Source organism: Lutra lutra, chromosome 13 (assembly GCF_902655055.1).
Source record: "Lutra lutra chromosome 13, mLutLut1.2, whole genome shotgun sequence".
Lineage (NCBI taxonomy): Eukaryota > Metazoa > Chordata > Mammalia > Carnivora > Mustelidae > Lutra > Lutra lutra.
Window position 1 is genome coordinate 8,600,551 of NC_062290.1, and position 19,893 is coordinate 8,620,443.

Below are 19,893 nucleotides of genomic sequence, written 5' to 3' on the forward strand. Positions count from 1 at the left end.
CACATCCTTCCACCGTCCACACCCATGTCGACCCTCCTTCTTTTCTCCTTTTTAAAAAAGTGGTGTGACTAGGAACAGGGCAGGTGGGATCAGAACCACAGCGGAGAATGCGGACTTACCTCAATGTGCTGGAACATATAGGGGTGGTTGCAGATTTTTCTCAACTGCATGATGGTGTTCATGAGCGTCTTAGCACCTCCCTTCCCCTGAGGACAAGTGGGGAGAGCAAACACAGAACAAACAAATCGTTAATTGACCAGATACCCCCCATTTCTTAAAAAGGAGGCATTTACGAAAGGGCCAGAGGTCTTCTCTGTAACCTACGCCTGTGGGGGTCTGGAGGTCCTGTTCTATAAAAGTTTCTCAGTGACAGATACAACATCTTTCTCGTGACTAACTTATCCTACAGGAGGAAGTCATATCGAGTTGATGGCTTGGTGACATGACTGACTGTTCCCCGGGATTCTGGGAAGACAGAAGCCTGGAACAGATGCCCAGGGAGGGACACAGGATTTTAAAACCTTCTAAGGTGCCCCCTGCCGACATTTAAGTGGAATATATTCCATGTAGAATTGACATGAGCAGAGATAAAAGCTATTTTGGTGATACGGATATACTCCATTCTTCCTGCCCTGATGCAGTTTCCAATTAGGAGGTTATGAGATTTCCTTTGGCAGCTACGGCAGCTACGGAAAAGGCCCAGAAAAACGGTTTAGTAGATCAGCATGAGCAGGGGCGCTTCCTGGGAGGATCTGACGTCACGGCCCAGAGAAGACAGAAACACCCCATGCTGTGTTGTGTCATCTTCTGAAATGTACCTTCTTATCTTTCTCCGAACCATCCGTGAGGAGGATCCCTTTGGCTTGCATGTGGCGATAGAGAATTTTCTGCAGTGCGGACATGTCACACTTGATCACGTATTCAACCTGGGGGAGAGAAAACAGCGGGTATGTTGGAGCAGGAGAGAGGAAGGGGCCTGTTCTGAGAGGACTGCGGGGATGTGGCAGTGGGCGGCAGTCCTGGAACTCTGCGATCCCTCCGTTTCCCCTCCCTGGATTCATGGAGTGGGGGGTGGGCTGGGGGTGGTGGTGGAGACCGTGGTCATCAATGCTAAAGGGACCATAACGATGGGGGGATCTGCCAAAGGGTGTATGTGATCGAGGGTCACGACTTCTGAAATTTCTTGACTTGCTCCATATTTGAGAGAGAGAGAGACAGAGAGAGAGAAAGAGAAGCTTACAAACTATTCAAATTCAAAGATGCTCAATATAATTTCCTCCTAGTATTTCTTCCACTTCCCAGTATACCCCCTTTGATATGAGAGAAAAACACTGACTGTCCGATATCCCAAGACTTGCTCTGTAAGACATTTTTTTAAAGATTTTATTTATTTATTTGACAGAGAGAGATCACAAGTGGACGGAGAGGCAGGCAGAGAGAGAGAGAGAGAGAGAGAGGGAAGCAGGCTCCCTGCTGAGCAGAGAGCCCAATGTGGGACTCTATCCCAGGACCCTGAGATCATGACCTGAGCTGAAGGCAGCCCCTTAACCCACTGAGCCACCCAGGCACCCCTGTAAGACACTGTTGATTATTTATTTATTTGACAGAGAGAGAAAGAGAGAAAGAGCACAAGTAGGCAGAGTGGCAGGCAGAGGGAAAGGGAGAAGTAGGCTCCCCGATAAGCTAGGAGCCCGATGCGGGGCTCGATCCCAGGACCCCGGGATTATGAACCTGAGCCGAAGGCAGATGGCTAACTGAGTCACCCAGCAACCCCTGTAAGATAATTTTTTCAATGGTCACAGGCAGCAACCCCCAGTATTAATCCACAAGTGAGAGCTGTAACAGCCCTAGGTTGGCTGCCACTGACCTCTGCTTTTCAGAGACAAGAGACTACTCCTGTGCGGACGGCAGGTAGGGATTGGATGCAACTTTATGACCACCTCAAGAAGGCAAAGAAAGCCTCGTGAGCTTCCAGTTGGACTATCATAAAAAAAGAAGAAAAAATCCGAGTTAAAACAGTTAAAGGGAATTCACGTGCCCTTGGCTTAGCACACACCTGCAATACTTCTAGAAGGTTCTTAATGCATAAATCTGCCTTGATTATTTCCCGGTATTATTTTCTTTATTAAAAAAATCCCCAGAATACAAATGTGCAATTTTCATAATAAACATCAGATAAATGCCTAGAAATCTGCAGAATGTGATTAAAAGTAAATCAGCAAGCTGTCTAATGTTTAATAAACTGATTAAAAATGATCAGGTTATTTTCAGCTCCGAGGGCCAGGGCGAGTAGGTCACAGATGAAGAGAAGTTGAATATTCATTCAATTGTGGCTTTAAGAGGAACCTATCGGGCCAGATGGAACTGCAATTAATAGCCTTTCGCCACTTGTTTTGATGCACCAAAGAAGACTGGAGAAAGGGTCCTTTGCAGAAAAGTTAAGGAAAGCAGGTGACCTTTTATACACTTGTTTTTGTTTCTAATGACCTTGGCCAGAGGGGGAAAAACCGAAATCTCCAAGTTTAATAAATAAGAATGCACTTGCTCCAGGCTTTCTGTTCCAGATGCCTGATCATGTCCTATTTTTAAAGCACTTCGACTTTTTCGAGAGCTGTTCACTCTCAAAATGAAATCTGATCACGGTGAAGAAGAGCGTTGGACAACTTCAGACGCAACCAGTAGGAGCATAAAAATGGCACCAAGGCAGGTGCCTGGGTGGCTCAGTCAGTTGAGCGTCTGACTCTTGATTTCAGCCCAGGTCATGATCTTGGGGTCGTGGGATCAAGCCCCACGTCGGGTTCTGTGCTCAGTATGGAGTCTGCAGGACTCTCTCCCTCTGCCCCTCCCTCTCTCTAAAATAAGTAAATAAATCTTAAAAAACAAAAAATGGCCCCAAGGGTTAATATCACTGAGCTCCTTCTGTTGACCAGGACCTACACGGAGTGCTGTATGTCACAAGACAATGTCATATCTGCATTTTATACAGACCCTGAGCCTCTGAAATTTAAAAGACTGGCTCAAAGTGATGGCGGTATTTAATGGTGCGGTTAGGACTGGAAACCGAGTCACTGAGTCCACTCTTCTAAGCTCTGTGCTGAGGATGACCTAGGAGACGTTCAGGTTTTCCCATGCTCACCGCCATTGGGGGGACTCTCTGCAGGAAGGGATGGCTGCCACTGCTGGCTCTTAAGTGCGCTGGGGCCCAGCAGATACAGAATTAGGGACAGCACCCTCAACCCCCTTCCCACCATCAGTCAGCCAGTGTTAAGCGCTGGAGGGGAGGGAGTTTGGGAAGTAGGAGGCACGGGCGATGATGCCACGTAAATAGGGATTCCAAGCCACACAGCCCGCGGCACGCCGGTCAATAGAGAGGTGAGCCCACCCCGAGGACCTGACAGCCGCTCGAAGACTATGGGGTGTGGTATATTACCACTTTCTGAACTGAGATTTCCAAACAGTAAGATTACATATCTCAAAGGCGGAATGGAGTAATGTTTAATTACATCAAGCATTCCAAATGTCTACATCATGAATGTACAAGTTGCCCATCTCGGTGAAGCTGATTTGTTGTTTCATGCAGGTCAAGTCAAAATTAGGACCGATTTTAGGTAGGTCAGCCTCTAGTGAGCCTCCAACACTGTACACGTATCTTAGCATATTCAGGCATCTCTCTCTCTCTCTCTATATATACACACACACACACACACACACACACACACACACACACACATACAGCCATCTCCAAGTCTAGTTGGTTCTTGATTATCTATGAATTAACAAAGTGGACAGTCAGCATAGACAACCCCAAATGGGAGCTAAATCACAAGATCAATTTTTATTTAGTTTACGTTAAGTTTTACATAGGTCCTTTCGTGCGAGCTGGCATTCTTTCCTGAGTACAAGGAATGGATTTAATACTACAGCCTGATGGTGGTGTTGGGGTACTGGGGGGATGGTACCTTCCCTTGCCCACTGGGTGTGTCACTGGACTCATGACATTATTAAATCCTTGTCAATGAAAGCTCATTTTTATTAAATACTCATCCATGAACACTAATTTTGCTACAGAGCAGAGCTGCATTCACCCAACTTTTGACCCTCCTATGGCTGCTTTAGTTCCATCTGAGCACAGTCCAGCTACAAGACAGAATGACCATGTAGGACACAGAAAATATATTTTATATTTTTACGAGTTTTCCTAGCTTAAGACTCAATAATAAGAAAAGAAATGACCCAATTAAAAAACAAACAAATAGGCTTGACTTGAGCACTGTTTCATCAAGGAAGACATATGGGTGTCAAACAGGCAAGGAAAAGATGCCCACTACCAGTGGATGTTAGAAAAATGCAAATTTATCACAGGATACCAGTGCACGCCTGCTGACATGGCCAAAAATGTCAAGAAACTGATGGTAGCCAATGAGGACTGATGAGAACGAGGAGGAAATGCAAGGCTCAGACATTGTTGGTGCAACTGCACGATGGTTCCAGAAGTTTCCTACAAGGCTACGCGTGCACTTCCCATAGGATCCGGCAATCCTGTCACCGGGTCTTCACTCCAGTGAAATGAAAACCTATGCACCATGGATACAGCACATGCATGCGTAATTGTCAAAAACCAGAGAAAACCTAACTGTTCCCTCCATGGAATGGACGGACCTACTGTGGTGTGTCCATAGACAAGAATAGACAAGAATGCTAACTCAACAATAAAAACGGGACAACTGTGGCTATGGGCAACAACTTGAGAAAAAAACACTGAGAGAAAAAAACCCAGAAGCAAAAGGTCTGATGACAAGACCTGATGTCTGACTCCATCCCTGTGACATTCTGGAAAAGGCAGAGCTACAGGGAGGGAGAACAGATCAGTGGTCAGACCAGGACAAGGGTTCCAGAAAGGATGTGACTAAAAACAAAGAGCACCAGGGACTCTGGCGGGGGCGGTCCTGGGAGGGAGAACTGTTCTGTATTTTGACTGTGGGTGTGGTTCCCACAATTTTGCATTTGTCAAAGCCCACAGAACTATAGACCCCAAAGAGTGGATTTTATATGTAAATTTAGAAATAAAGTTAAAAACAAACAAACAAAAAAACACACAAAAAAACCTACTTCCTTAACGGGTGGCTTTTCATGAGAGCATTTCAGAATGACTGCTATGGAACAGTTGGCCTTTTTCCTGCCATCAGCCAGAATTCCTGCCCAGGCTCTTTAGAGAGGCCGAGAAAGACACACGTGTTGTTCGTGGCCGTAAGCAGATGGTGGCAGAGGGAAGCTCCTTACCCCCCGAGGATGATACTTCAGTGGCCAATTGCCCTCAGGTAAAAAAATCCTAACAAGACAGAAAAAGTAGAGGGAACGCAGGCCAAACCACACCAACAGCTACTTACGTGGGCAAAGTGGTGAGTTCCCGGACTGCCCTGGAAAGGCTGATGAGCACACGGGTGGGGGAGGGCCACGGAAAGCGTGAGGAAGAGCAGAGCATGAAAGAGAACTTGAGAGGAACGGAAAGGGGAACTAGAAGTCGGAGCAACGGGAGTTGACGCTGAGGGGTAAGGCAGCAGTGGCTGTCGGAGTTGAGAGCCGACACATGCCAGGCTTTGACTCAGGGGTCCTGCATCCACTTAGTCCTCTCAATGATTCCGTGAGGCGGGTGGTATTTCTCTGCCAGTTCACTGGGGAGAACACGGAGCCCCACTGGATTCACTGATCGATGCCAAATGGTTAGTAAGACACAGGGACGGTGATAGGGCATGTGCGCTCTGACAGGGGGCCCATGATTTCCACTCCACCAAGCTCCCTCCATGAAAGGGAGCTTATCCATAGATAATGTATCACATACAGGGCTAAGTTAACATATATATACTCAAATACTCAAATACTACCCTGGATATTAAAGAGGGTAAGTGTACTTTACGCAGGAGATACTGCGCTATAATCTAACCCTGATTTTTTTTTTTTAAGTGTACCAATACTCAGGGAGCTCTTTTGTGAATGGAACAGTGGAATAAATATTTTAGTAAAGCAGAGAATTCCTTTGTGATACAACTCATCACCCCATGGCCCTTATGCTGGGCAAGTCTGGATTTTTATAGAGTGGATTTTCTTCAAACTGGGCATATTTCCAACTTGTGATGAGCTTTCAAAAATCTATCTCTATTAGCCTGTCCTGGAAATTAAGTAAATAAGATGAAGACGTTCTAAAGAATGAATAAATGAAGGACTTCAGTTAATTACCCTTGATTTTTATACCTCTGCTAAAGAAACAAAGGAGCCCAGGACACGTTAAAACCGTTAAATCCGTCTCTGTACCTTGCAGGATCTCTTGCTGGGAAGTAGTTCAAGGTGGCTACATGACGACTGGACCATTCCCCAGTTTATTCAGTAACTAAGGTCCACCCTGAACAGTGAGGGGGTCACCCAAAGATGCCGAGACCATGGGAAGTCAAAAACAATATCAAGACTGTTCAACCCAATATGCATTCACTAGAAAAATAAAATACTTAAATACTTAAATATTTAGGCTTCTGCGGGATAAGCATGATGTAAGAACGGTGCTTAAGTTTAATTTTTTTTTTTTCCTGACTGTTAATGAACAGGGGAATCTGGAACCAGATCCTCTCTTCATAAGGTGATCAACTTTGTATGCTCTCTTGTCAACTGCTACTTAAGAAATGAATAGGATGAACCAATCTGTACAAAAACCAGAGTCACGACACAGAAAAAACACAGTGACACGAAATACACATTTCAGAACTGGCTCATGTACAGAGAAAACTCAAATCCACATCTCTCTCCTGCCACAAGTAGTACACAATGCCCAACAACCTATCTTTAAGAAAATAAAATTTAGGGGCACCTGGGTGGCTCAGTGGGTTAAGCCTCTGCTTTGGCTCAGGTCATGATTCCAGGATCCTGGGATCGAGCCCCGCATCGGGCTCTCTGCTCAGCAAGGAGCCTTCTTCCTTGCCCCCCTCTCTGCCTGCCTCTCTATTTGTGCTCTCTGTCTCTTAAATAAATAAAAATAAAATATTAAAAAAGAGAGAGAATAAAATTTAGAACTCAGAAGGGTGTGGTTCCAAAATATGATCGGGAACATACTAAACTAATACCTGAACCAAACCAGAAAATGTGGAGCAAAGGGCTCAAAAGACATTCTAAAGCTCCGAGAAGTCAGGGTGCTAAACACCATGTGAAAATTACCTGCTTCAAATATTCATGGGGACTTAGTTTATAGGGTACAGGGCAAAAACCACATCTGAGAATAATTAGATGATGTGTCTGTAATTTGAAGGAACTCTGTTTTTCACTTATTATCTAAAGAGTGACGTCATAAGCATTAAATACACTTCTAGGAAACCTGGTAAATGTTTACAAGGACTTCTGGTGATGACGTAAGACCCAAACTCATATCCTCATTGGACTCACTGGCAGATCAATTCGGTGGCGTCCACAAGAGTGAACTTCACGAGGTTAATAACTTAAAAAAAAATCCAAACTTAAAATATAATGTTAAACTAATATAACTGAGTTGATGTAAGTGTGAGCGAAAATGTCAGAAGACTCGATGAATTTGTTAATTTCATAAAAGCCGGCGCCAGAGCTTTAGGGAAACCAGGCCGAAAATGTTGACATTTCCCTTCTCTCTCTCTGCATTCAAACCTCTAGCTTCTCTCAAACAAAAATGTCCTGTACGATATTTCCAAGATCCCTGGGACTAAAACACGAGCTGGTTGTTTTAAGCTTCTGCCTTCGGCTCATGTCATGATCTCAGGGTACTGGGACCGAGCCCCCACATGGTGCTCCCTGCTCAGGGGGGAGCCTGCATTCCCTTTCCCACTCCCCTTGGTTGTGTTCCTGCTCTCGCTGTTTCTCTCTCTGTCAAATAAATAAACAAAATCTTAAAAAAAAAAAAAAAAGGAAAGAAAAGAAAGTTTCAGATGCAGGTACTTGGGAGATCGGCAGGGAAAGGAACCATAGCTTTGGAATTTGCAACATACTTTCTCGGGCAGCTGGGACTCGACTTCCTTCTTCAGCCTCCTCAGTAAAAATGGTCTTAAGACCTTATGTAGACGCCTGATGATCAATATAGTTTCCTCTTCATTTAAGTCCACCTACGAGAGAACCTCAGATGAGTCGGACATTTTTTTTAATAATATTTCACAAAATAATGCTATAGGGTTACATTTATTAATTTGTTGTGATATGTGATTGAAATTTTATGTCCATTAAGGCTAGGTCTTTTCCTGTTTTGCATGCCTCAGAATCCTCTTCCTACGTGCCAAGTGGTAATAAAATGGTGTCTAAATGGGCGTCTTTGTCTTAATGTGGAATTCCATGGAAAAGGGGCCAGAGCCGCCAGTCTCCCAGCTCATTTTTTGGATAGGACTGCAACAAAGCCTTACTGAAGACTGAGACAGAACCCAAGTAAAGGGGCAAGAGTTCATGTGTGCTTCCTCAAAGTCAAAGCCTTAAGTTAGGCTCTTAACTTGGATTGTCTCAGAAGCAGAAACACCCCAAGGCGACAAGGCCTGAACAGGAAAAGAAGAAGAGAGTAGACCTAGTGGATGGTGGTGGGTTTCCAAGCCCCTGTACCTCACTCTTCCTTCCGTCTCCCCTTATCTTGGTCAGTCCTCTTTATCTGGAACCTTCTCTAGAACCTCTGGTCACCTTTCTCTATGAACCTCTAGGGGGCAGACTTGATTGACATTACTTTCTACAAATGGGCAAGCCAATGAATTACTGACAAAAGGCAAAAGTCCCTATGATGTACTTCAAAATTAAAGTGCTGAATAGTTTCAACATAAATGTCCTGAAATCCTTCTAAGTGGCTTTTCATTCCCACAGTTAAGAAACCACTAATCAAAAGGACAGGTACCCATTCCTTTTCTTGCAATGGCCCGTGTCTTCCTTCCATAAATGAGCTCCAAGAGAAGACAGATGGTGGACAGAATAATAAGGAATTTGAAAATGGCTATTCCAGATTTGAGGAGTATTAATGTAGACATAAAACAGGCTCACACTAAAATTGAAAAAAGTGTGTACAGAAAATCAGCGTGAGCTAATTCAGTTTCACACACAAACTCTTCACAGGGAAACAGTTTAAGGAGAAGCCCAAGTTTTACAAGGAAATATGTGCTTTAAGGTTTGTGTTCAGTTGGGTCGGTTGATCTGATTAAATTGATTCAACAAATCTTTCTCCATTCGTCCTCCCTGTGGCCTGTACAAATAAGGATTCCATCAGTCAGGATCATTCTCTAGTGGCCTGATTAATGTGTCGGGAAAAGACCAAGGATCCTAGATCCTAGGACCCTAGACCCATCACTAGATCCATTTTCTTAGGGCAGAAAACACCCCTGGAAAGAGAACACACGCACCCACTGATGAGTTTTGTAAAGTGAGCGACATTGTCAACCACCCTACAGGTTTTCTGGGGCTCTAACACTCCCACCTTCTGGTTCTTTACGTTCATTTCATTGCCATAGAGTGGAAGATACAAAAGGTAGACCAGTACCCTTTCTCCAGTCATGGCAAATGGGGCGTTAAACCACTGTTCAAAGGTGCTGCAGCTCTTGAAAATGGTGGGGAGGAGGAAGTTAAGGAGGGCCCAGAGTTCCGGGAGCTTATTCTGCAGTGGGGTCCCAGTCAAGAGGATCCTCCTGGGGGCCACATAGTGAGTGTTCAAGACCTGAGTCAGCTTGCAGTGGTGATTCTTCATCCGGTGGCCTTCATCCACGATCATGTATTTCCACCGAATCTGTAACCCAAGAGGAAGGACCAACATGAGACGAGCAAGCGGAAATACAACCACCTCCAACAGGCAAACTGTGGTGTGGAAAACCAAGGAATTCAGACTTTGTGCATAATATGGTGTGACTCTCCTTTGTGATAACGGGATGTCAATGCCAGTGCTGCTTAGGGGCCATGTGATTCCAAACTGCTTTTGCCAAAGAGGGGAACTTGGGCCCAGATGAAATGATTGGGCTGGGACTAGCTCCTGTGTCTCCTGAACCAATACTCCCTCTGTTAATGCTAGACCATGACGGCTCTCCCTGATTCAGTGCTCATGCTGCCTCGGCTCATAGCAAGAAGAGAAGAGAGCTCCCCACTTGAAGCAGAAATTAGTGACCGATTTCCCAAGATGGCGTCAGTAGGTACGTACAGCTGAGATGCTCTGGTTTCCTGCCTTTGCTTCTATTGTTATATCGTTAGGGCCTGGCTCAGCTCAGTGTTCTTTTCTCTTCTTAATTTGAATGAGTTGGTAACATTTAAAATTTGGAATATTTCACACAAAAATGTGAACATCCAGCTTCTCTTAAAAAAGTAAGATCTGGCGACCTGGAGTCTCTGGGTTCTGACCCAGGTCCTCGCTGGCCAGGTCTCGGATCACTGTTTTAAGATATCTAAAGTGAAAGGATATACTCACTGGCAGTGAAGACAATGCTAAAATATCATTCCTCTGTTTTTGCCAGAACTTTGGAATTAAACACAATCTCCTTTCCCAGCATGGCCGCTGTGTGAAAAACAACAAAAGGCCACATAACACAATCTTCCTCCCTAAGTCTGTACACAGGCCTCTTCCTCTCTCACAACTTACCCTTCAGCCCTCTTCAAGGTCACTGGTCTCAGTTTCTTTAAGTGAGAACAATGTGGAATGTCCCACTAAGCCTATTCATTCCCTACAAAACAGTGGCAATGGCCAAGAAAAGCATCTGGTGTTCAGATGTCCCTGGATCCTGCTCCAAAGCTCCCAGAGAGAGAAGAGGGAGGTGAGTGCAGTATTCTAGAGGGTCCTGCCTTCCTCATTAGAAGTGACAGTAAAGTCGGGGGAGAAGAAGTATAAAATTAGTCAGGCTGGGATGTTTGGGTAAAAGAAACTACCAGAGCTTTTCTTATTTTAATTCTTCCTCCACTACTTCTAAGGAAAGTGTCCATGAGAGTGAAATTGTATGGACAACTACCCCAAGCTTACCCACAGCATGAAACGAGGGCACCAGATACAAACGTATTTAAGTCAGCAGTCAAAATTCACTTTCCTAATTTGGCTTATGACCTAATAAACAAGGAATCAGAGAGGACTTTGATTCTGCTAATCTACCCATTTACCAATTAGGTCTTCCGCTTGAACAAAATTCCACTACCCTTTTCCATAGCTTCATTCCTCCAGCAACAAATAAAAGCAATTCATCTCATTACCAGGCATCTCTGATGAACGCGGAAATACATATGCAGAAGCTGGGATAGGATTTTTTTTAAAAGAATCTCTGATGTACAAACACACATTCCCAGAGTCCTACCAAAAACATGTCATTTCTGACACTGCCAAATTCCTCTCTGAGAACGAGGAGCAGGAACAGGGCACTGTCGCCAGGGCCATCTCAATTATTAAACCTCCCCTAGGAGCATACTTCCTGTACAGGAGCTCCCGTAATGCCAGGAAGGGAACTCAACAGTTCCCAGAGCAAAGGTTTAGTGGGGACAGAGAACAGACCCCAGAAACAGGGATTCTGCTCTCTTCTGGCCACCGCTTAGTTTCCGATTACAGCAATTCCAAAACACCACAGGGTAGGAGAAATCACCGGAGGAAGAAAATTGAAGTTTCCGTGTTTGGTCCCACGAAAGAAGGTATGCTGAATGAATGCATTAGGAGGTCAGGCTATAGAAATCAAAGAACAACTCTCTATTTTCTGGCTGAAGGACAACTTGGGACGTACAAATTAGGAGACAAGCGTGTCGCAGGTAGAAAACAACTCTTTCTCGGCTTCGAGTGAATAGGCACAGAAACAGCCCAGAGCCATCCATACAGTGGCCCATTATTTCACCAGGGGAAAAAAACCCAACACAGGAAGAGCATCAAAGCTGTAGCGTGGACAACTGTTCACACGGAGAAACCATATGGAGGGGTGCCTACTCATCTTTGGAGAGACAAAGGCACTAGAGGAATGAAGTCATGCTGCTGACAATAACCCAGGGCAACAAAAACAATTATTTCTTCCACAAGCACGTTCAGGGCCGTTGGAGAGAAAAGGAGCTGCACAAGGAGCCCAGGTGAATTTTTTAAAGAGATGTAAACTCATAAACTATGAGAGGCTCCATCACAGAACCAGGATCGATGACATAGACCAACAAAAGAAACAAAACAAAATGAAACAAACAAAAAAGCATCCCTAAAATTAAAACCCATTCCCAAAATATATCTGACTCTGAGAGAAAGAGAGAGAGAGAGAGAGAGAGAATGAGAGGGAAAAGCCATCTAACGATCAAATTATCCCAGTGGGCATGATCTGGGGAATCCTTTACACTCCAGCGCGATGGTCCATAATGAGAGGTAAAAGAACTTTTTTTTTTTTTTTTGAAACATACCTTTGCAAGAATGTGCTTGTCTTTGATAATGTACTCGTAAGTAGTCAGGAGGACGTTGAATTTGCCACTCCGCAGCTGGGGGACAAGGGAGCGACGCATGGCGGGGGTGCCCTGAATGGAAAGAAACACATACATCTATATATATATGACCCAGTGTGAGTAATGTGGCATTTTGCCTCACTGTTCACAGCTTAATGGAGCCCAGACCCGTGAGCGCGGGCTGCGTCTCTATGCATTACCGTATACGGACCCATTATCCACAAAGAAAGTGCCTGGCAAAATCGCGCACATCTGGACACTTTCCAGACCCTTCTAGGCAGGCTTTCCCCCTGGAAACTGAGGGAGGGGGAAGACGGAGAGGGAAATTACAGCAACCCCGAGGTGGCGGGGAACCCGCTGCTCGGCTGAAAGGCTCCATTTCCGTGGGAGCTGGCGGCCCGGGCGCCCCGGTAATTGGCGAACTTCGCAGGAAGAGCAGGCGCGGTGGCGGCGGCCCGCGGAATGTGCGGTATTTGTCATTTGTATTACTCTCATCAGGAACCGCGCAATATGATAATTAACAATTTTCTTCTGCATTTCACTATCTGAAAGTAATTATGGTTTATTACAGTAATCTTCTTGGGATGATTAACTCACACTGTTTGGTACATGATGTACATGACAAAACTTTACAACCAAATACAGTTCACAGATGTGCATATGGAATGAAGAAAAAAAAAAAGAGGAGGGTCTATTTTTTGCTTTTCCACATTTATATATAAACACAGCGTTCCAAACCTTGTAAGAAATTTTCACCACAGAAGGAGCCCATTTGTCAAATTCATATGTCCAGTTAGACAGAGTCCTGTAGAACAAAGAAGAAAACAGACAGAGAAAACGACATTGCTGTTGCGATCGGTGGTTAAAAAGATGTCCTTATTCATGCTCAGGCCTCACCTTGAAAGGGGACAGAGAATAGAAAATATCTCCACTACGGGATTCTTTGAAAAGTATGGAAATAAGAGATAAGTGGGAACTAAGCCGGGCCCAAAGCATGACAAGTGTGTTTGTCAGTTTCTAAGAAATCTCATAAGAAAAAAATAAATAAATAAAATTTTTAAAAATGCATAAACATAGAGAAGGGGAAATTAAAAAAAAAACAAACCCTTAATTTCAATATTGAAAACAGCAACTGCCAGAGTGATTTGGGGACTCTTAAAAAACAGCCATGTAAGTTCACAGAAAAGTTGAGTCAGGAAAAAAGTAAATGACAAAAGCACATGAAAATATTAAATAAATCTGTCAAGAGGGAGCAGGGGGAGAAACAGGGAATGCCTTTTTTGTTCTTTTTAAATCCCTGAAAGCATCACCATAGTACAGGAATCAGAACATGCAAAATATAGATAAAGAACTGAATATGTACTCGAAACGTAGATACAATACCAAGGACGTCTAAATACTATGGATTTGGCTAATATAGATTCCGAAGGTCTGTAAACAGTCCTCGTTTAGACAGAATTTGCAAATGAGAAACCAGAATCCCTCCGCTCATCTGTCTGTCTGTTTTGCAAGGTCCAAGTCTGTCTTAGCACCCAGACTGACAAAGATCTCAGCGGCTGGAACTGTGACCTAACACCAGCAGCCAGAGCCACTGCCCTCCCAGGAGGGCCGTTCTGAACCGGTATTCCTTCTCTCAGGCCCAGAAAAGACCTAGGAGGAGCCGCCCAGGCTCTGGGCATTGAGTGGAGGACAGGAGGACCTGCCCTGGCAGAGCAACGGAATCATGGACATTAGACTGTCCGTTCTGAAAGCGGTTTAATGCCAAATTCACAGTTACGATTGTGATCCAGATTCTGCTCTAAGAGATACAGTCGAGGCAGATTTAAGAAGTCATACTTTTTTGAATGTATGTAAGCTTTTGGAAATGGGACAAGGGGAAAAAAAATCCAAGAAATCTTTTAAAAATAGGAATCAAAACCTTTCTGCCCCGTGAGCCGCTTAAGGTGTGATGCGGGCTGTGAACTGTGGCGTGATGCTCAGGGCGGATGAAATCACTTTGTCCTGTGGTTAAATAGCCATTCAAAGAGGCCGGGGGTGGGAAGCGAAAACCTAAGTTCAGATCAGCAGCTTCTGGTGATCCTGCTACAGGTTACAATTCTGCCTTAAATGGAAAACAAGGACAAGCTCCTAATAGGACAATCTATAACCTACAGAAAGATAAGTAAGGAATAAATGACTTTACTTACGAAAGGGGAACAATGATGAGATAGGGGCCATTGAGTCTTTTGTGCTCCATCAGATAAGTGATGAGTGCAATGGTCTGTATGGTCTTCCCTAGCCCCATTTCGTCAGCTAAGATCCCGTTCAAATTGTTATTATACAGGGAAACCATCCATTCCAGGCCCTGGAGCTGAAATGAAGAGTAATTGCTTCAATTATCCAAGATCTGCACAGGTAATTAATACTAATACAACTCAAGTGAGGCTGCGACTTCTTAACTCCTCGGTGCTATATGTTGGATTTCCCACAGTAGGAAAATGGGGGAAGCACCAACACAAAAAGAATTTAAAATATGAGCCTGTAATCATCCCTGCTGCTTGGCAGGTGCTAAGTGTTAATCAGATTTAGAAATGACGGGCTGTAGCATACTGGTGGGATTTTAAGCAGCTTTGCTGCTCATCCCTACTTAGCATTTCACAGTATATGACATTCCAGAGTTATTATAAATGAAGAAAACCCAAACGAAAATCCATTCCAACCACTCCAAGAACAAAAAGCCAATGTGAGGATTAGAGACAAACAAACCAGAAGGCAGGTTTGGCACACAGATCAGAGATCATTAGACACAGCCTCCTTGGCCATGAAGAGCCTTCCCGGGCCGTGATCCCCTCTGCCAGCAAGCTGGCTGACCAGGGAGCTGGGCTCGCTGCAGGGCCCGCAGGATGGGCCTCGCGTGGGAACTGCCATGGGGGCGCTCCCCCGGGGCACCGCAAGGGAAGCTGATTGCTGGAAACACGGATGACATATTTTTAAAGGACGAAAGGCCTGCACCAGAGACAGAGCTTTGTGGAGTTCCTGTGTTAAGTACAAGAAAGGCTGGGGTGAAAATACAAAACTGTTCCCCTTCCTTCTCCCAACCGCCAATACCAATACCACCACCGTCACACAGATGTTGGGCTTAAATGGTAGGAGCAATTCAATATACTTCTGTATATATACATATGTGTGTGTGCATGTGTGTGTGTGTGTGTACATATTATAAAATACATACAGCTATTTGTGCATATTATGTTATGTATTAAATGTAAGTGAATATACATAAATACACAAATATATAAATATGCATGTCTGCTGAAGTTAATTTAGCTTGCTAATTAAGTTATGCTCAGGGAAATGTTAATTTTAATTTGTTTTATGTAAGAACCAAGTGAGTAATTCAATTATTTTCAATATTTATTAAATGACTGCTCTGTGCAAAGAACCATGCAAGGGGGTACAGCAGATGGACGCCTGCCCGTTCCGCAGGAGGCAGCCTCCCTGCAGAAGCTTGCAGTCCAAGAGGAAACAAAGGCAATCGCATATCCACAGGCACCGAGAAGGGGTTCAAAGTACGTGGCACACATATGAATACGTATCATCTTATTTAAAATTGTTCTGGCACGCACGTTGAGTTGCATCGAGCAGAGATTTTCTTGGGGAGAGCCCTTCGATGGTCTGCAGAAATACTTCCATAGGCCACTTAGGGTACCTTGTACCGTGCAAGATTCCGAATCATCCTAAAGGATTCTGCAGGAGGGCAGCAACACCAAGAGACGGGAGAAGCGGGAAGAGCTCCGAGGGAATGGGCAGACGGCGAAGTGACTGCAAACCGGAAGGGCTGCAGACCTGCTACAGGATCCCCAGACCACCAGACCTTTCGGAAAGTCAACTAAATGCCAGAAACATCTGGATAGTCGTGATGGTGTTTTGTTTTGTTGTTCTTAGATTTTATTTATTTATTTCAGAGAGAGAGAGACGATGAGAGACAGAGAGCATGAGAGGGAGGGAGGGTCAGAGGGAGAAGCAGAGTCTCTGTAGAGCAGGGAGCTGATGTGGGACTCGATCCCCAAACTCCAGGATCATGACCTGAGCCGAAGGCAGTGGCTTAACCAACTGAACCACCCAGGTGCCCCGATTTTTTTTTTAATGAAAACTGGCCAAGGGGCTGAATTTTGCATGTGTGTTAAAGCCAGATAAAACAGAAGCATAAGCTGGCAGAAGAGGAGACCAGAAATTCATGAAAACAGTGGGAGGTGATACGGGTTTCCCCAGACCATGAAGGGGTGGGTCTGGGAAGCCGTGGGAAGACCCCCCACTAGGTCAGGGTTACGTAATTATTAAAGATACGCAAACCATCAAGGAGCGAGGTGGCAGAGAGGTGGCGGAAAGCTTACTCGTGGACAGGGTGATCCAGGCAGGCCCCGAGCCACAGCTGGAATCAGTTTGTGAGAAATGGAAAGAATCTCACGGGTCTGATGCGGGCGGCCAGAGTCCAGGAAGGAGGAAGTCAGGGGAGCAAAAGCCCGTAAGGGGACTGACGCGGACGCATGCTCAGGAAGTCTACAAGCAGCCCAGAAGAGGAAGCTCAGATGGAAATGGGGGAGACAAGTTTGGAAAGGCGGTGAGGACAAGTGATGAGAAAGGCTTTGATTGCAGGAGGAAATCAACATGGCATTAAACGTGATTTAGGTCCATAGGCCCTGGACCCTTCACCCCCACGTTGTGGCAGCCAGCCCAGTGCCGGCAGTGAGGAGTTCAGGGGAGCCAAGCCCATAAACTCAGAGAACTTTGCATATACTTTCTAAATTACAAAACATTAATAAGGGATATATGAACATAAAGTTGGGTGGTCCAAGAAATTTGGGAAATAGGAAGTCAAAGTGATCTCGCTGCAGGACGCTGACACGCAGTCATCGATTACAAGAGTCCTGAATGTGCTCACACACACCAGGGATTACCAGGAGGGGTCACTGCCACGGTGCTCTTCTGTCTGGTTGGCTCAGGATCGTCCTGGGTTATGCTTGGTGCGAATAAGAAGGGCCCTTATTCACTCTTGTAAGCATCCAAATCTGGAGTAGTCAATTACATGACAATCCTACCTCTGGATGATAGTATTTCCTCGTATTCATTTGACCACGACCCCATTTTCCTTTTTTTTTAAGGGAAAGCTCATGAACCAAGTGTTCTAAGGAACACACTTTGGGAAACGCCAGAGTGGTAGGCGGTAGACAATAGGAGCTGCCCTTATTCCAACAGGTCAGACGAAAAGTCTGCTCTGTTTACAGTGGGCGTCTCATTAAAGCTCACCACTTTACTGTGTTTTAAAAAAGGCCATACATGTAGTGGACAGCGGTTCTAGAAGCTGAATCCATGGCATTAAACTAGACCCACCACCAAAGTTCTGGAAGAAATGCTTCATGGACTACAAGACAAGGCAATGATGTTCCCTATACTGGGTTTTCCACTGTGAAGAGATCCACAACAAAACCGTTCTCAATGCTAAGCCTGTATTTCTTAGAACACGAGTCATCCTAAATTCACGGAAGGGAACTTTCTAGGGGATGCCCTGGTATGACGGTAGAACGGAAGCGTCTCTAAAGCAAGAATTACAGGCACCACAGAGAATCATTGTGTCTTAAGCAACGTGACCCCAGAGGCCTCACCACCATCAGACTCCTTACGCAAGCCACGTATGCATGTGCAAGACATAAGGTGAGGGCCATGGCTGCCCCAGAGGGCCCGACCCCAACCAGTTACCTGATAATGCTTCAGGGTCCCGTTAATGAGGAGGGCGGACTGCTTCTCCACGCGCTCGGAGATGGCATGGGCCACCGTGTAGTAGGACTGGGAGCCCCTGGCGCTATACTGCATGCTGTACTCGTCGTCCACGTCTTGCTTGGCTGTCCTGAGACACAGAGAGCCGAGAATCATCTACACATTCCTGGGCATACGGATGGAGAGCCGAGCCCTGCTGTGCGAAGTATAGTTTACTGATCATCTCCCGTACATCTTCTGGTTAAAAGACAGGACTGGTAACCCTCACAGAAAGCGAGCAAGCCGGAGGTTAATTCATGTGCCTGGGCCCTGGGAAAGGTCACAGAGTCAGGACCGGCAGGCAGGCTTGCCTGACCTCCAATGACTGATCCGAGCAGGAACCACATCCCTGCAGATGACCCAGTGGCCAGGGAGGCCAGCCTAGGCTCTCCAGATGCAAAGATAAACCCTATCCACAGAATGGTGTCTAGAGCTTGCTGGGCATGAGAGGGAGGGAGGGATGTGACCACAGAGATGGGAAAGGCACCAGCCGGCTTCCACTTCCTCTGCCTTGCTAACGGGCTGGTGTTTAACTCCACGGGCAGTGAGGAGCCACTGGGCAGATCTAAACCTTCGGCGGACCCAGAAAACAAAGTTTCCTAGTGTGAGGCCCACAGACCTCGAATCAAAGGAGAAAACATAGGCGTCTGGGTGGCTCAGTCAGTTAAGCCGTTAAGTGTCTGCCTTCAGCTCAGGTCATGGTCCCTGGGTCCTGGGATGGAGCCCTGTGTCAGGCTCTCTGCTCAGCAGGGAGTCTCCTTCTCACCCTGCCGGCTCTGACTGTCACTCCCCCTGCTTGTGCTCTCTCTCAAATAAATAAAACCTTTAAAAAAAAAAAAAAAGGAGACAATAACAAAATGCCTATTTTTTTTTTTTTAAATCTCATTACTTTAAAGTGTTCTAGTTTACATATCATTTCCCCCAAGTTTCAACATTAGAGCCACACAAGCAAAGAGCTGACATGGAAAACGGCCCTAGTGAAGACTGGATCCGGCACTCGGACTCGGGGAGGAGGACGAGGTGCCAAGAGGTCCTGGGGTGCTGTGGAGACCATGTGGGAAGGGGGGGGGCTGGCTGGCAGCGGGGACCTGGGTGGAACAGCATCTCTCATGGGCATTCCTGGGTAAGTGTTGATGCCACTGAGGAAGGTGGGAAAGCCGAGCTCCAGAACCGGGGTGGTGACCTCTGATGGCAGCATTTCAAGGGGAACGTGGCTATGAACTTGGTCGCCTTCCTTCCTCAGACAAAGTTCTCTGAAAGAAAATCCATAAAGCACAATTCTGGGGACATGCATTTTTCACAAGGGAGAAAACGGAGTGATGCGCACTCAATGATCTGCTTGGCGTCCTTCTCAGAAACCTCTTCGCTGTTGGGATCCAGAAGTATTTTCTCTTCCATGTCCTGCCGACTGGACTCTTCTTCCTCATCCTGGGGGAAGGAACAAAGACACAGGAAGGATTCCATTTCAGGGACAAAATCTCTAGGATTGGCATTTTCTGAAGGGAGACTGAACGGTGTTCAGCTTCACAGAGTAAACACGATGTAGGGAGAAAGTAAATTTAACACCTCCCTAAACCAGGCGATACGCTGTTCCATTTCTGTTTAAATCACGAAGAGAACAGAAGAAACCCTTTGAGGATCCGTTAGAACCCTTGCTCCCAATATAACTGGCAGATGGGTATTTATCATTGGTTATCAAAG

At 45.5% G+C, this 19,893-nt stretch overlaps 1 protein-coding gene across 8 annotated transcripts in view; it reads right to left on the reverse strand.

Moving 5' to 3' along the window:
- Nucleotides 1–19,893, reverse strand: part of SMARCA2 (SWI/SNF related, matrix associated, actin dependent regulator of chromatin, subfamily a, member 2) — a 181,196-nt gene that overhangs the window by 101,314 nt on the left and 59,989 nt on the right. For all 8 annotated transcript variants that reach the window (XM_047701031.1, XM_047701024.1, XM_047701029.1 and 5 more), the window contains exons 13-21: nucleotides 19,520–19,620; nucleotides 18,136–18,283; nucleotides 14,586–14,749; nucleotides 13,138–13,204; nucleotides 12,361–12,471; nucleotides 9,512–9,754; nucleotides 7,998–8,111; nucleotides 819–926; nucleotides 120–206 (exon numbers count right to left, since the gene is read on the reverse strand). In XM_047701031.1, the coding sequence (XP_047556987.1) occupies nucleotides 120–206; nucleotides 819–926; nucleotides 7,998–8,111; nucleotides 9,512–9,754; nucleotides 12,361–12,471; nucleotides 13,138–13,204; nucleotides 14,586–14,749; nucleotides 18,136–18,283; nucleotides 19,520–19,620 (1,143 nt within the window). The remainder of the gene's footprint in view (nucleotides 1–119; nucleotides 207–818; nucleotides 927–7,997; nucleotides 8,112–9,511; nucleotides 9,755–12,360; nucleotides 12,472–13,137; nucleotides 13,205–14,585; nucleotides 14,750–18,135; nucleotides 18,284–19,519; nucleotides 19,621–19,893) is intronic.